General features: G+C 34.2%; 1 protein-coding gene across 6 annotated transcripts in view; it reads left to right on the plus strand.

Annotated features, from left to right (window-relative positions):
• sh3bp2 (SH3-domain binding protein 2) overlaps positions 1-17,841 on the plus strand; it is a 30,775-nt gene that overhangs the window by 9,299 nt on the left and 3,635 nt on the right. Inside the window, exons 1-9 of one of the 6 annotated variants that reach the window (XM_058789398.1) lie at positions 2,130-2,197; positions 3,597-4,096; positions 11,526-11,665; positions 13,494-13,596; positions 15,198-15,315; positions 15,416-15,483; positions 15,788-15,858; positions 16,765-16,821; positions 17,064-17,592. In XM_058789398.1, the coding sequence (XP_058645381.1) occupies positions 4,011-4,096; positions 11,526-11,665; positions 13,494-13,596; positions 15,198-15,315; positions 15,416-15,483; positions 15,788-15,858; positions 16,765-16,821; positions 17,064-17,592 (1,172 nt within the window). In that variant the 5' untranslated portion in view covers positions 2,130-2,197; positions 3,597-4,010. Of the gene's footprint in view, positions 1-2,114; positions 2,198-3,300; positions 9,548-11,525; positions 11,666-13,493; positions 13,597-15,197; positions 15,316-15,415; positions 15,484-15,787; positions 15,859-16,764; positions 16,822-17,063; positions 17,593-17,841 lie in introns of those variants that run through there. The other 5 variants (XM_058789401.1, XM_058789399.1, XM_058789400.1 and 2 more) reach the window with 5 other exon arrangements.

Below are 17,841 nucleotides of genomic sequence, written 5' to 3' on the forward strand. Positions count from 1 at the left end.
CTAAAACTTTAAATCACTCAGAAATATTCTTTAAATAGAGTGATTGTCAGCTATGTGGAGTTTCATATCAAAATATACATTGCTGATTCTGCTTAGTTGTGAATGCGGCCTGAAGTGGAAAGTTTGTATCACTGGTCTTGACTCATCATTTTCCACTTTTTGTTGCAATAAGATTTGTGTTAGAAAATATAGATATTAAAAATGGACAACAGCTATTTATATAATTACTATTTTGATATCCGTAAGGCAAGTTTTATCTACTAATCTGTCTATTTTTCTTAAATTTCTCTTTCTGTTCGGCTTTTCATGTGGGCTCTTTATGCAGATGTTCTTCAGTAGCCCCGTGTGGGTGGAAGATGGTGGTGAGGTACATGGAAAACAAACAAAAAAGACATTAAGACACTCACAGTCAGTTCTCATTTCACTGTGCTCATTTACATGCCACTTGCTGGAAGTTTACAACCACACGGCCTCTATAGTACTTCCTCTGTTCGTGAGCTTGTGTCGTTTTTCAGTCAACTGTTGCTTTTAATCGGATTTTATGCATTGGTTTTATTTTAAGGCAGTGGCTATTTGCACTATTTATTTATACTTAGTGCAAATAGTAGCAGATGCTATTTGCACCGCAGTGTATTGTAGTAGCCTGAAACAGAATACAATAATAACAACATATTCAGTGTATATGATTACATTTATAAAATTCATAAGTGGATGCTGCCTTATTGGGACCTTGCTTGTCCCTATAGCCCACCCTTAAACCCGTTAGGAAATTTATTTAATCTTTTTGAATATTTTCTTTGAAACCGGGTTTGTCACATCAAAGCTAAAGCCACTATCTTTTCTCTTCACAACACTACTCATGTTACCATATCTGTTTCTTTTGAGATTGTGTGTGGTTTAACCAGACACTGGTGAGTGGAGTTTGTGTAAATAGCCAAAAAGATGAGTTATTTGCATTTTGTGTCAATTATTTAGTATAAATAATTTAATAATGATTTCATTATTTATATAGTCCATTATTTTAATCATAGAAGTGTCAAAATGTTTTAATATGAAACGGAAATGGCGATCTGTCTTTTCTGCCCTATTGATGTATATCTGAATTGCTGAATTGGATCATTTACTAATTGCTGAAATCTCATGTGAGTAACAGCTAAAAAAAATTAGCAAAAAATAAATAAATTAATACATAAATAATTATAAAAAGCAGAGCAATATAGACCATAAAACAAACTTTTAATTTTTTCAAAGTTTAAATTTCATGGTGATTTTAAGATGTCAAATGGGGGTAGTATATTTTCATGTATAATAATACTATGCAATCATCAATCAATCAATAAACATTATGGCATTTTCTAAAGCTAAGTAGAACCTATTTAACATTTGCAATTAATTCAGGCTCATGGTTTGAATATGAACTGTGCTATTTTCTTTTCTTTTCTTTTCTTTTATAGATTAAAAGATGGAAAATCTTCCACTGACTGTGGCATCAAGATGTAACCAACATCATTAATATTTCTATAGCTACATTGCAACCGCCATTCATTATTGCATAATGAATTGTTGCTGGTCATTTTATTTTCTTATCTATATTTAACCATATAGTCACCATTTATAAGTCAAATATGCTGTTGCATTGCATGCTGATTCTCATAATACACAGCCAACAAAAAACAGGTCAAAAGCGGCACATGTCTGATGCAACATTTTATTTATGCAGAGATAAAACCCAAAGCTAGTGAAAACTTTGACACTTTTTCTTCAGCTATCTTGCAGTCACTATCATTCTTTCAGGAAATGTAAAACTAATTGCTCTACAAGAATGATGTAACATATGAGACAAGTATTTTTGCTTGTAATAGATGCTTTGAACAGTAGTTTCCAGCTAGGCACATAAAACCTTTAAAACAAAATACTCAGTTGAACTGAATTGGTAGAATATAGAAGTGTAAGTTGAATATGTGAAACTTATGCAGTGTAAAGAATCATGCATGCACTCATCGATGCATTAAGATGTTCAGTGGGTGGCATGGCTGATTGAAACCAGCTCTAGATGAGCGACAGAACAAAGGCAGAGTTGTAATGGGAGGATCATAAATAGCATATTCAAGTGCAGCAGAGAGGAAGTGGACTTGTGCTCACTACTAACCACTAACATTAAGCACACAAGCTAAGCTCCATTAGATAATCTCAATGGGTAAGTCCTTTTATTCATTTGATACAAATCCATCTACATGATGACACCTTGTTGCTTTACAGATTTTGCTTTTGGCTAAAAATACTGGGGTAGACCATGGGGATCCAGAGAGGCGATGTAACTTGTGTGCATCCATCCGAATTGATGAAAAAGAGAAGGAACTCGTTTGAGTTTGCATCCTCTTTCAGGGGATTTCTGCTCGTTTTTATTTTTAGAGGATGTTGTAGAAGGTACACTTTCCTTTCCTAAATAGTAAGTAGTAAGGTTGTAATTGCTATGGCAAACGACTGTAGGTCATAAAATTCTGTCATAATTCGGTGGTTTTGAAGTATGGATCAGTTGAAGATCATTTGGATGGTGTTGGGTGTCACATATGTAGATAAACATCATCAAGTGGAGTTAAAGTGGAGACATTGTTGGGTCCTTTTTTTTTTAAAATCTTTCTACTTGAAAGATTAAACTTGGATTACGTTTATCGACACAATCTCAACTCAACTGTTTAGTTTTTTATTTTGTCACAAAATGTAACTACATTTTGGCCCAGATTTCTTTACTTAACGTTGGATATACTTGCAATATATACTATATATATATATATATATATATATATATATATATATATAAATATATACATATATATATATAGCAACTGCTTGATTGCTTGTGTCGTCGCAAAATGTAACTATATTATTGCCCAACTAAATAAGTCATGAAGAAGTGAAGATATTACAACCATAAACATTTTCTGTAGAGCATCTTTGAAATGAATGTGTATTGTGAAAACATAGATGATGCACTATAGATGTAAATCTGACTAGACTTTGACGAATAACTGAGGTAACTGAATTTGAGTTGTAATTCTCTGTAAAATCTGATGCAAGTACGTTTGTATTACGAATTTGGTAAGCTGTGTGTCATGTATCATGCTTTTATGTAGTTTGCTCTATATAACACAGGCAACAGTGTTTATAAAAAGGAAGTAAGAAAAGGCTTTGTTTACCTGTGGGAACACCTATATTTCCCGCATGTTCAGGAACCTGACCATATATGACTTTTGGAAATTCAAAATTCAAAAGCATTTATTTATGATACAAATGCTATTCTTGGTAGTTAGGTGCTTGCTAATTGGTCAAAAAGTTTTGGCTAGAGAGTTTTGGATTTGATTTGATTGTAAATCTTATTACTTAGAAAAGTAATCGTATACATTTGAGTTACAATTCATGTAGCAGAAACCGTTTCAGAGGAGTTACATGTCAAAATGTAATATTTAAGATTAGGGTTTGTTGTTCAAATCTCTAACCTTAATATGAGCACTACTAATAGTAATACTAACCACTAACGGATGACTGTCTATTCGCACACAACCTTAAAGTTTCACAATTTACACTTCTGTTTTCAGACTTTGGTAGTCTTTGGTTACAGGAATGTAAATAGGGGTCTACAAGCTACAAGATATTTCTAGGAGTCAACAAACGCTGTTGCAAGCTTGTCAGACTAGCCACCTCGACTACGTAATTTCATCTTAAAAGAGGTGGAAAGTCCCTGCCAGTGAATTCAAGTCCTAAGAACTTTGGCCAATCAGTTTGTCCATACAGCCAACAAAAGGAAGTGACTTCGTGACACAGAAAAAGACTACGCCAATGTGGTCCTTGAGAGGAAATGACTTGCACTGTGCATGAGCCTGAGATCACAGGCCGTCTCCGCTTGCCTCCGCTCTATCAGTCGTGCCTGAACCCTCAACAAACTCGCTCAACTTCCGACTGTACGTCAAGCATCAACCAGGGAACATGGTGACAAACACCAGCCAGTACGAATGGCTCTTTCTGTGAAAAAAAAGCGTTCCTTTGGTCATTTGCAACAGTCGCATACGAAGATGTGCATCCAAGATTTCTGTAACAAGTAAGTATGCGGGTTTCTTCGCCTTTGTGTTTTTGTAGTCCTCCTAGAAATCAATAATCGGATAGTTGACGATGGTATTGATTATTTGCTGTTTAAGCCTCTTTTTGATTTGACTAGTGCATAAAATATTAAAATCGCAAAGCTATTGTAAAACAGTTAGTAATTCCCACAAGTTTGAGGATTACTGCAGTTTGTGGACTAGTATTGTGCTAGACCAAAAAGTAAATGTGATTGTGATTTCTTGTGGATTTTAAGTACAGTAAAAATGTGGGTAGTTTGTGGTGAAGGACTGAAGCGCACCCACATGGTGCCCACAAAATACCATAGTGCTTATGAGTGTTAATCTATAGTTTGACTCCAGGTAAAATGTAAGATGTGGATTAAATGTAAAGAAAATGTCCTTTTTTTTTTTTCATTCAATACGTTTTTTTTGCAGGGAAAATCCCTACCATACTCAAGGCCGCAAAATGTACTTTACATTACACCTTTACCGCTAAACTCCTACCTCATGTAAAATGTGTTTACATGACCTTTTCAGTCTGGATGCACATGCATCTGTACACATTAGAATATGGGGGCGAATCCAACTGACTGTGAAAAAATGTTGTTATAACTAACCTGTGTGGGCAGATGTTTGAGACAGATGTCATGTGCCATTGATGGAGGCTGCGTTTCATGCCTCATCTCCTGTTTTATTTTAAAGCCTTTTTTCCGTTCTTAAGTGATGTGCACATATTAGGAGGCAGGAAATGCAGGAAGGATGTAGATGCAGAGCAAAAATAATAACGGCAACTGCTGCCCACAGACTCTTCTCTTACCTTTGGTTTGTAACATGCATTAACATAAGAGAACGGCGCCCTCAGTGAGAAAACTTTGCATAAATAGAGATAAATTTGTTTCAAAGATAGGGAACACTATTCACTATTAACTATTAGCATGCATATTACTAACACATTGACTGTTCATTTGTACTTATAAGGTGCTATATTAATGACTTATTCTGCGTGACCATATTCTAGATCCCTTAACCCTACCTTATACCTAAACACTACAACAACTACCTTACTTAATATCAATAAGCAGCAAATTAGGGGTTAATTGAGGGAAAACTTTTAATAGTGTTAATAGTGGATATGTGTTCCCTATTCTAAAGTGTTACCAGAATATATACTTTTATATTAGTATATAATGGGTTTAAGCATATTAACCTCGTATAAACATGTTTTTGAAGCAGCACAAAGTCTGTCCACTGTGTACTTGTTTATTTTTTCAAAGAACTGTCTATTTAAGGTCACATTTAATGTTGTTCGATGAAATGATGAAATTCCGCTATTTCAACAGAAATTCACACGATCAGGAATTTCGAGGGTGAAAGATTTCCCCACACAGATTTCGCAACACGTTCAAAGTGAAATTCATTGCACAGACCAGCAGAAAACTGAACTTCCAAAGTTGACTTCTGGGCACATTAAAAAAAAATAATAATAATAATAATAATAAAAAAAATAGATATATATATATATATATATATATGTATATATAAACAGTATGTTTTAAAAGAAAATACTATTTCAGTCTTTCTACATCAAAATTTCATTTTAATTCAATGTATTACTTGCCATTTCTCTGTAATCGTGAAGTTTATTTACTAGCAATTTCTGAGTGAAAATTGTTTTCACATTAAATTTTATAATATTAACAACAGACCTGTTTGCCCATAAAATTTCACTGAGGTGACCACACAGGAAGAGACTGTTTGATTGACATGTTCAATGACCGACAAGAGTTTGTTTAGTTTGATGTATCATTTAGGACGGCTGAAAGTCAAATTATTGATAATACCCTAAAAGACCATCATGGAAAATTACTCTGACCCGGCCATCCGTGAACAGCTGTAAAAAAAATCACCAGAAAGAATTAGCGGACAAGTACCAGATATAGTGGAATGTACAGACATACATAAGTGTACTTGCTGTACTGCTAATATTTCATGCCACTAACCTGACAAATTCCGATTAGTTCATCCTCAGTATCACTCTTTTCCCACATACGGTTAACCATACAATATGTGGACTAGTTTTAACAGGTGTTTTAATGTGACACCCAGCTGTGCTAATAACATTTAATACCTTGTTCTATTTTTTTACAGGGGATTTACACACTGACTAAAGACTAGACAACTATTAGCTGTCACAACTTTGCTTGACTAAGAAATTTCAAGTGAAACACCAGTTTAAGTGAAGATAGAGTATTTGTGAATATATTAGCTAGCCACTGGCTTCGCTAACTCTGGTGAACTGGACAAATAAGATTTACTATCAGATCAAACTGACATTCATTTATCACTTCTTTTAGTCACTTTGTCTGGTTGCTAGATGATGTGTTTTATCCAGTCAACTAGCTTAAAGTGACTATCAGCATTCAGTTTAGGTATTTTTGGATGCCGGTTAGAAGCTAAAAAGCTAGGCATGCTAACTGGAAAGTGTTTATATTTACAGGTTTATTGAATAGTTTGATCTGTTGGTGTAGTAGTTTTATGAAGGTCTTAGCTTCTATACGTTGCCTAGTAAGTCAGTACTGTGTGGCAGTCACCTCTATACATTAAATATCACCTGATCGTGTGTTAACAACACGCAGCATGTTATTATGCTCACCCACACCTTAAGTGCAAGCAGGTCGAGTTCTGGTCATTGTGGATGGAAACATTGTTAAAATGTCTCAAGCAGTAAACAGTCTTGTGTGGAAAGTCTGACATGCCACTGAGGTACAATATATATAGTGGAAATGTATACTATTCACTTCGCAGGTTCCTGGTCTTATTGCGAATAGTGCTATTCCAAAGAAAAATACTTTTACTTATAATCTTAAATCAAATTGTGATAACTTGCAAAGTAACTTTACATTTCTTACATTTCTACATTGGCATCATAATAATGTGGGTGGGGAAAATAGCCAAATATGTTTCAGTTCCCTTCTTCTTGTGGACTGGCTGACTTGAATTCTTGTGCTTTCAAGAAGGGGGAACATTAGAGTGAATATTGTGGTTGTGTGTGCATTCGTGAATTCCTCCAAGACGACCATATTTACTTCTTCCATATTTACTTCTTCATTTCCCACATTTCTGGTTATATACGCATGTTATTCCACACACAAGAAAAATTACAAAATTGTTATCAATTATTACATTAGCTCCCCCTCTGAAAGCAGCGTGGCTCCATTCCGGTACATTAAGCCCACTTTTCTTGATCCATTTAATGATCCGGTTCTGTACTAAATTGTACCCTCTGAAATGCCTCTCGTTTTAAAAATAAAACATAAACTGTGTTTGACCTCTTAGCACTTCATGCTTATCAACACATGAAGTTACGTTTCTAGGCTCAGGAAGTTGTCAAGGCTAAAATCTTCGCCACCCCACCCTGCTTTTTTGTTTGAGTTTCTATAGAGCATGACCATCCTGTGTCTGATTACCGTCTGTGTTTATGTTCTTCTGGAGATTTAAGATTAATATTTCATAGCTTAGAGTAACCCGTATGTTTGTTTGCATTGGAAGGGCATTACTGGGTCATTCTGAGTAATACTTGAATACTTGACTAGTTTTTTGGTTACACTTTATTTTAAGGTGTCCTTATTACAACGTAATTATATAAGTAAGTATAATGAGTAATATTAATTTAAAAACATGTTCTTACAGTAGGGTTTGGATTAGGGTTAGCTGAATGTAAATTTGCATAAATACTGTAATAATTAAATGCAACATGTAAAAAGGACACTGTTAAAAAAAAGTGGGTTACACTTTATTTTAAGGTGTCCTTGTTACAGTGTAATTATTATACATTTAAATACTGAGTAATATTAATTAACTACGTGTACTTATTATTTGAATAGGGTTTGGCTTAGGGTTACTTGCATGTAATTATGCATCATTAATTGTTATTATAATAGTAAGTACATATAGCACGTGTAAGAAGGACACAAATAATGTTACCAAAAAGTGTTTTTGGTTTTTTTGTAATGTTTAGTTGGAAGTGCATGGAATTTACCACAGGGACATGTATAATGTAAACAAAATAGTAAATATAATGTAGTGGTTAATTTGTTGAGAAAAGATTTAAATACAAACTCATTTTACATGTTTTGGATGTGGATCAAAAATTTAATAAGACAAGAACGCATTTCGGTTTTAGGACAACTTTGATGAAAGGTTTTGATCCACTAGTGTAATTCAAACTTAATTTTATATTGCTTGAAGCACGTAAGAAATGTCTTAAATTGTTGAGGTTTAAAAAAGCAATGAAACACTATATATTATAAATATTTGAAAACCTTTGTTTGCCTAATAATTTGTGATATTTGTGAATAAGAAAACACTTTTTGAAAATAATTATAAAAATGTATAGTGAGGTGTAAAAAATATATTTATTTTTACATTTTTAGAGGCATTACATTACATTTTTTATTTTATTTTTATTTTTTTAAATAGTGGTTAAGATGTTTAAGGAGCATATGTTGTGTATGCCAGATTTTATTGAAAATGTTAGATTTTTATTTTCTCAAGTTCAAATAGTAATAGTGACAACTTGAAGACAATATGACTTCTAAGACTTCAAATAGTCTTAGAAACACTACTGAAAAGAAAAAAAAAAAAAATTATATACATAAGTGTCAACAAAACACACATGCCTCTATCTTGTGTTAAATGACACCTGATGTCAATCATGGTTGGAAACATTGAGCAACAGAGATGAACAGACAGTCTGCTGGTAGAGTTCTTATGCAGACTCTTTTTAACCTCATTACATCAACACTAAAACCTCAAGAGAAAGAAGAACTTCTATAAGAAGGCATGTCGCTGCCAGAAACAAGCTACAATGGAATTAAAATACTGTTGCTGGTCTTTTAATTTTCTTGAAGTGAAGTCTGTAAGAAGGTCAAGAGCATTTTGCTGACAGTGCCACACTAAACTTCTACTTAACTCCTAAAAATAGCGTCCCTTTGCCACAAGCACGCTCCTGGACCATAATTCTTTGGTTGGATATTATAATGTCATGATGAGACACACTACGCTACCATTACACTTCTCATTTAGGTCACGATTGTCCCATGGGATTCTAATCTCCCCACTCCACCCAGTGTTAGATGGACTTTCCTCCGTTCCCGTCTGTATCTGCTGACTGGCACTCAGACGTCCAGTATCACGGAGAAGCAATAGCAAATTCCACTGTGCGCTCCACAGCCCAGGAGGGGCTCGAACTTTCCAGAGGAAATGTAGGGTTTCCTGTCCTTTCTTTGTCCTGGTCAGATTCAAGGTTTTTGCTGGAGGTTTGGAGATAGCTGTGAATTTTGTGGTGAGACGAGCATGTCCTCAAACTCTTGATGGTCTCTGGTTTCTTCTGGCAGTATGTTGAGAGAGAGTAAAGCAGTGCAGAGCATCAGAAGATGTGTCAGCAGAAGGTAAGCGTGTGGGATCATGGGACGCGTGGGTTGGTGTTTGGAGAAGTTTGTTTGGAGTTGGGTGTTGTTTAAGTGATGTAGAATTATGTGGTGTTCATGATCACAAAAATACTCTTATGTTGTCATATTCCTGGGAATTCGCTTGATATTACTAACAAGCTACATGGAAATTGTGTAGCAGGAAATTTGTTATGGTTCTTCTGATTGTTGTTGTGTTTTTTCATTGATTATGATTGTCTCATCTCTGTGTTTTGACTGGGTTTGCTCACTTTGTTTAAAAGAATGTATTTTAATTTGTTTGGTTGGTGATTTGTTATGTCTGGTTGCAGTATTATCTGTTTAGATGTTGAAGGTTTTCGTTTTCACAGTGGTTCTCAAACTATTTGACTCCAAGGCCTCACAAGTCCTCTTGACTTTTCCTGTTGTTCATGATTTTTTGGATTAAGGAGAAGGATTTAAAAAACATTATTTCACTCACAATTTCTACCCAATGGAATATTTTAAAGCTGGGCATAATTAGAAAAAAAAATGTACACAAAATTCACATGGACTTATACAGTTTAATGAAATTAAATTACATGACTTTTCTAGGTCAATAGAAATACTTTTAAACGCTTTTAAAACAAGGCAACTTCATATATTCAGGTTTTCCAGCCATGGTTTTTCAAAGAAACTGCTATTGAGTAAGTGACATAAAATCAGAAATATCTTGCGTTTTAATTGTTTACTTTAATGTTTGTTTTATCTTATTTTAAAGTCACCTTCACACCACCTTGAAGGTTTGCTGATTTTCACACCATCCATGAATCTTGAAGCCTAAATACAAAAGTAAAAAGCTAAATGTAGATTATAAATGAACTGGTTGCATGACTTCAACATAACCATCACTTAGCTTCCTGCAACTCTTTCAGTCTTTCTATACAAAAAAAAAATATTTCCGCAAAAGTTTGAGTTAGAATAGTTTTATGAGCCTGATTTAAAACACAATGAGGACGTGAAAGTGATGAGTAAATGAGTTCATCTGTTCAGCTCGATGGCATTTAATGTCCTGACAACATCTTTAGTGACAATTAGACACTTGTTAGCAACCTCCTTTTTCATGATAACCAAAAGCTTTAAAAAATCACAAGGGGGTATCACTTACTAAATTTATGTTGTAGAATAAAATGTGCTTATTTCAGGCATTTGACTAAAAACACTTTCAAAACTCATTGACTTCAGGACGATGGAGCCGGAAATACTAAAAAATACTGTATGTTACTTGCAGAGGGACATTGTTCTGGTTTATTACATCGGTACATCAGAAGTGCTCTTCTGAACGAATGAATCTGATGGTTTGCGGTTTACCCGAGGTTGCCCAGGAACGTCATCTCAGAATGAATCTGATTAACTTCACAAGGATCTCTGATTATAAGAAACTTCTGCAAGATGTTTATCGGAAAATATATAATCTAAGCTTCTCTGCATATCTGCCACCGTTGTACCCCGACCTTCTTTTCTTTACATAGTTGTAGGTTACCATTGAATTGGAAGAAGACGAGATTGCATTTTTAAACTTTTTTTAATGTATTGGCTCAACAGCAAAGGGATGTTAATAACAGGTCTTCAAACTTAAAAAGTAAAGTTCATTAAGATTTGATTTTGAAAGTTATATTTCTTTGGCACAGAAAGGTTCTTTGGCATATATGGTTCCGTGAAGAACCATGGAAACTTTCCATTACACACGTTTCCATTGATTTTTTTAAGTGTTCTTCATATTCTTTGGGGAACCACAAAGTGGTTCTTCTATGCTGGCATCACTCTTTTGGAATAGTGTTTATACCAATAATTCAGTGATGTAATCTGACTATGAGCACAGCTGTGATTTGGCTGTAGGCTTAAGATGTTCTGGTAGTTGTTACAGTAGGGCATAAAGTGTTCTGGGGTAACCTTTGAGTATGAAAATAAATCAAAAATAAACCTTTATTGTTGCTTACAGAAACATGGCTGCTACGCCGGTCTCCTGGCCCGTTCCCATGAGGGCTATCGGAGCTCAGAATCTACTCACCATGCCGGGAGGAGTCGCCACATCTGGATATCTGCACAAGAAAGGGGGCAGCCAGTTCAGCCTGATGAAATGTGAGTTTAGCACGGCTCATTAGAATCTATCAGTCAACAGACAAAACATCAAACATACATCAACATTAGTGTCTCTGATTTAAAGGGATAGTTCACCCAAAAATTTGAGTTCTGTCTTCATTTACACACCTTCTCTTTCATTCCAAACCTTTATGACTTTCTTCTGTGGAACATAAAAGATGATATTTTGAAAAATGTTGTGACAGTAAATGGGGTTCGGTGTTGCTTGGACCACATCGTGCAAACAATTCCTAAAACAGAAACATTCTGTAGATAATTCTTGTTTGTGTACTGTGCAAAACATAAATTCATGCAGGTATGTGTAACAATTTACTATAAGTTTGAGTTTGTTAACATTAGATAATGCATTAGGTGTCGTAAATCAGCATTAGAAAATACCACTTTGGTAACACGTTATAATAAGGTTGTAGTTGTTGTTAGTTTTGTTGTTATTATGAGTGTATACAAATATAAGTAGACCCTTTACAGATTCGATTGATGTATTTCTCTCATCTGCACAATCAAAAATGACGGAGTAATTTAAGTTCCTTTACACGGGTTATCAGAAAAAATGCCACAAAATTTGTGCGATAACTAACAATGAGCAATATATTTGTTACAGTATTTATTCATCTCTGTTAAGGTTAGTTAATACAATACAACTGTTAGTTCATTTCGCCTCAGGTCCATTAAATAATATTAACAGCTTTTGATTTGATAATTGATTTGAGTATTAATAAATGTTGAAATTTACATCAAGTATGATTAATAGATACTGTTGCAAATAGTTAGTTCACGTTACCTAATGTGGTTAACTAATGGAAACAAATGGAACCAGTGACACTTTAGGGACCAATTTTCACTATTAACTAGTAGCTTATTAACATGCATATTATTAATATATTGGCTGTTTATAAAAAAAATAACAAAATAACTAAAATATAATAAAATACCTAACTACATAATACTACTATTGTTAGAAATTGTAACAAAATTAAAATAGAAATATAAACTTTTGAACTGCGGGTTTCGTCTGGTCAGAGGAGAACTGGCCCCTGACTGAGCCTGGTTTCTCCCAAGGTTTTTTTCTCCATTCTGTCACAGAGGAAGTTTTGGTTCCTTGCCGCTGTCGCCTCTGGCTTGCTCAGTTGGGGACACTTCATTTCCAGCGATTATCGCCGATTTGATTGCACAGATACTATTTAAACTAAACTGAGCTAGACAATGACAACTCTGAATTCAATAATGAAATGCCTTTAACTGAAAAATTGAAAATTGAGTGTTTAATCTTATCATTATTACTGACACTCTATCCTCCAATTTGATACTGTTAAGTGCTTTGACACAATCTGTATTGTAAAAGCGCTATATAAATAAAGGTGACTTGACTTGTTTATACTTATAAAGCACATTGTGCATGATCATATTCTACATCCATAATCCTACCCAATACCTAAACTTAACAACTACCTTACTAAGTTTTTTTGGGGCAAAGGTTGTAGTTAATGGTTTGTTAATAGTGAGACCTAGACCTTAAAATAAAGTGTGACCATGGAAGCTAATGGTAAAGTTATTGTTCATTTTTTTACATATGTTAAAACATTTCAAACAGTTCAGGTAAATTTAGATCAGTAAATAATGCAAATTGTTCATTGTTCATAATACCTATACGCATTAACAAATCGAACCTTACTGTGAAGTGTTACCAAATACTACTATAAGAAATGAACACTGAAGTACTGCTACAAACAATTTTGCTTTCATTTATGTGCTGAAAGTATTGTGCTGTGTAATGTGGACATATATTGAGTTTCTGTCATTTTCACAGGGCCTCTTCGCTTCATCATAATCCACAAAGGCTGCATCTACTATTTCAAGAGCAGTACTTCTGCCGCACCTCAAGGAGCATTTTCACTCAATGGCTACAACAGGTTGGTTATTAGTTCTTATTTCCATCGGTCTCCCTTATAACACTGCATTTGTTCATATGACGCTCTCATGCATCTGTGATCATTCAGGCAGAGAAAGTTTCAGCGGGCTCACCTCTCTGTACTCAATTTTTCAATCTGTATGTTAAGTTACCAGTGGCCATCTCGGCACGATCGCAGGCCACATCCTGTCCACAGCTGTGCCTTTTCAAGTGCAAGAGTTTCGATTCTGCACCGAACTGGCCTTCATACGTTTTTCCTGTACATGCGAATGCAACAATCGCGTGTCTGTCGTATGTTCTGTTTAAGGTCATACTTTCCATGAAGTTAAAGTGGTGGAAAGTGTTTAGATTCCTGCTGTAGTTCTTCCTCAGCACATGGTGAACATGTAATTATTGTGCATGATTTTTCCTGCTGTGGTTGGGTAAAAATAGCCCTCTAAATTAATACAGCAGTGCGCAGGGAGTGTTCTGGGATGAGCAAGATATATATATGGACCTTTAGCCATGTATTTTGACACTGAGGATGCAGGAAAACAGTAGTTTACAGCACATTTTTAAAAATGTTGTACAGCGGGATTTGTACAAATCATTACTTCTAGATATAAATTATTAATAACAAGAAAACAATAGTAATGGAAAGCCTTGGAAAGCACGACTAAGTATCACGTGAAGTTTGGGGATGATACAAATTTATATATTTTTTTAATGTTTTTTTATTACCGTCTCTTATGTTCACCAAGGCTGCATTTATTTGATCAAAAATACAGTAAAAACAGCAATATTTTGAAATATTATTGCAATTAAAATGAACTGTTTTCTATTTGAATACATTTTAAAATATAATTTATTTCTGTGATGTAAAGCTGAATTTTCAGCATCATTACTCCAGTCTTCAGTGTCACGTGATCCTTCAGAAATGTTGATTTGCTGCTCAAGAAACATTTATTATTATTATTATTATTATCAATGTTAAAAACAGTTGTGCTGCTTCATATTTTTATGGAAACTTTTATTTTGAATTTTTCAGGATTCTTTGATGAATTAAAAAGTTCAATAAACAGCATTTATTTGAAATATAAATCTTTTGAAAGATTCTAAATGACTTTACTGTCACTTTTGATTAGTGCTGTCAAACGACTAATCTGACTAATACTGTGTTATATTTGCATATTAAATATATTTATATATAATATAAATTATATAAGTATATGCATGTAAATACATGTGAATATTTTCAAAATATATACTGTATGTTTGTGTCTTTATATATATATATATATATATATATATATACATAATAAATATATATATATATATTTATTATGTATATATATATATATATATAATAAATATACACAGAGCACACACATATATTACATAAACAAAAACTTTTATTTTGGATGCGATTAATCACGATTAGTCGTTTGACTACTTTTGATCAATTTAATGTATCCTTGCTGAATTGAAGTATTAATTTCTTCAAAATAAATAAATAAATAATACAGTAGTGTGCATTTAAATATATATATCTAACTTTTGAATAGTAGAGATTTAAATTAAATTAATATATTTTTAAAGACCTTTGTTTTTATTGCTTGGCAGAGTCTTACGGGCAGCAGAGGAAACAACATCTAGCAATGTTTTTCCTTTTAAGATCGTCCACTTCAGTAAGAGACACCGTACGTGGTATTTCTCAGCGGCGAGTGAGGATGAGAGAAGGGTGAGATCATAGGCATATCAGAGAGCACTGCACAACCATGAAATTTTGGGGGTTTTTAGGTTTAATTAAAACAAAATGTGTGTATTTTTATGTCTGACAGAAATGGATGCGGCACTTAAGAAAAGAAATCAGCTATTATAATGATAAAAGAGATGCGCCTCTTCCAAGGTAAACTTGAACTTAAACATCATTGAAATGCTCAAGCACTGATGTCCGATGTTAGGTCACGTTGCATTTATAACACATTTAGGCTACTTGTATTTTCATTTGTGCTTTTTAAAACACTAATGATGCATGAATTATATTTATATCATTCTTACACAATATGGTTTTTACTTCACATTTTAGCTTCAATTTTTCGGGACTTTTTTTAAACGACAGCTGTAACCTCTTCCTCTTTCTTATAATCACTGCTTGGTAATGTAATTCTGCATTGAAGATTTTAACTCCCAAATTTCTTGTGTTTTAATAGTGATGATTTAGATTATGGGCAGTTAGAGGAGCCGCTGGAAATCAGTCCTATTGAAGAAGATCCTGAAGCAGGTACACAGAGACAGACACTAAGGGTTTGAAATAACATGTCTCTGCTTATGCTTTTACATAGTGTAACCATATAACAAAATATATGTGTCTATAAAATATTTATGTAAAAGTATACACAATTATGAATAATATATTTTAAAAAAAAATTCAATAATAATAATAATAATAATAATAATAAACATTTAAAAAATATTTCATAGTGGTATTTAATAGTTTAATTTTCAACAAATTATGTCTACAAAAAAATTATTTATTTTAAAATTATAATAAAGTCTTGTTTCGTAATATTATTTAACATGAGCTTACAATTAACAATACTTTGATATCATTAATAATCATTAACATTCGTTAATGCACTGTGAACTAGCATGAACAAACAATGAATATCACACTTTGTTAATGTTAGTTAATAAAAATACAACTGTCAATTGTTAGTTCATATTAGCCGGTTCATTAAAAAATATTAACTGAGTTTAATAATGTATTAGTCAATGCTAAAATTAAAATTTTAAATAAAATTTATAAAATTGTTGGGTTCATGTTAACTAATATAGTTAACTAATGTTAACAAATGTTTGCAAAGTATTAGTTAGATTAATAATTGCTGTAAAAAGCTGATGCAACTGCATTTTTATTAACTTACATTAACAAAAATCATGAAATAACTAAAAGATGTCAAATGCATTGTTCATTGTTAGTTAGTGTTACCAAAATGCTACATAATGCATAGGAAAATGATCATTTAGAAGTATTGTTTTTTAAATTATAATTGAAAAATGTAATTTTTATTTTACTAAATATTTGATTCTGTAAATAAATGAATTGCAAAAATAAATACAATAAAAAATTGTGCATGACTGAATTTATGTGCGTTGTGCATTACTTAACTTGTGTATTTTCATTTAGATTATATGACACAAGATGAAGACAGCGATGGAGATGATATATCACCAGTGTCAGCAGGTAGATGTCGGTCACAAAGCTAAAAGATACATATTTGTACCTTATTTACCCCTAAATGGTACATATTAGGACTTAAAGTGAACATATTGAAAAAGTGATCATTTTGAACCCAGTGATAGTTTTGCACCTCTTTTCTGAATGGGCTCATTGTCACATTTCAGTAGCTGTCTTCAGATTCACTGAGAATATTTACCTTAGAGAGTACCCACATGGTGGAATAACTGTTTGATGTGTTTTTCCAGGTCGACCCACGGTTCCTCCTCCACCATATCCTCCGCCCCCTGTTCCTGTTCAACCGAGAGAAATCCGCCTCACAAAAGGCCCGCCACCTCCGCTGCCCCCTCCATTCAAAAAACCATCCTGTACAGCCAAAGGTCCTCCTCCACCGCTGCCGTACGCCCCGCACCTAGAGAAACCAGACATACACCTGTCAAACAGAGGCCCCGCTGGCCCCATGCCTCCTTTACCCCTGCCAACCAGCATGAAGCCCATGACAGGGCCCTTTTCCACCATGCCTGCTTACGAAAAGAAGCCGAATGCCTCTCTCATCGGCAATACGCCAGCTACTCTACACATCGTTGAGAACCTGCAGAAAGTGATTCTGAACTCGTCGAAGCCGTCCATTTCCGGCCAACACCTGGGGGTGAAGCCCACACCTGAGCCACGGCCCGTCTCGCCTCACCTGTCCGGCTCTGTCAGCAGCAGGGCGCTCAGCCAGATCCCCAAGCCTCCGTTACCAAGCAAACCGAAACCCAGCAGACCCTCCTTCCAGTAAGAGTCTTTCATTCTTGTTACTGACACCTGTGTCTGGTTTGGTGTTGTACCGCATGGCTACAAATGCATTAAGACTGCTGTTTTAAGGGTTAAATATGCTCATGCTCAGTCCTGTTATAGAAAAAGAATAACAACTGCGTTCTTTAACTAGAATGACTTTTTACACACATATGTGAGAGTGTTTAACCACACATGTGAGAGTGTCACAAAACGCTTCAAAGATTAGAATAAAACTTCCTACATTAC

The sequence above is a fragment of the Onychostoma macrolepis genome, chromosome 10, assembly GCF_012432095.1.
Source record: "Onychostoma macrolepis isolate SWU-2019 chromosome 10, ASM1243209v1, whole genome shotgun sequence".
Lineage (NCBI taxonomy): Eukaryota > Metazoa > Chordata > Actinopteri > Cypriniformes > Cyprinidae > Onychostoma > Onychostoma macrolepis.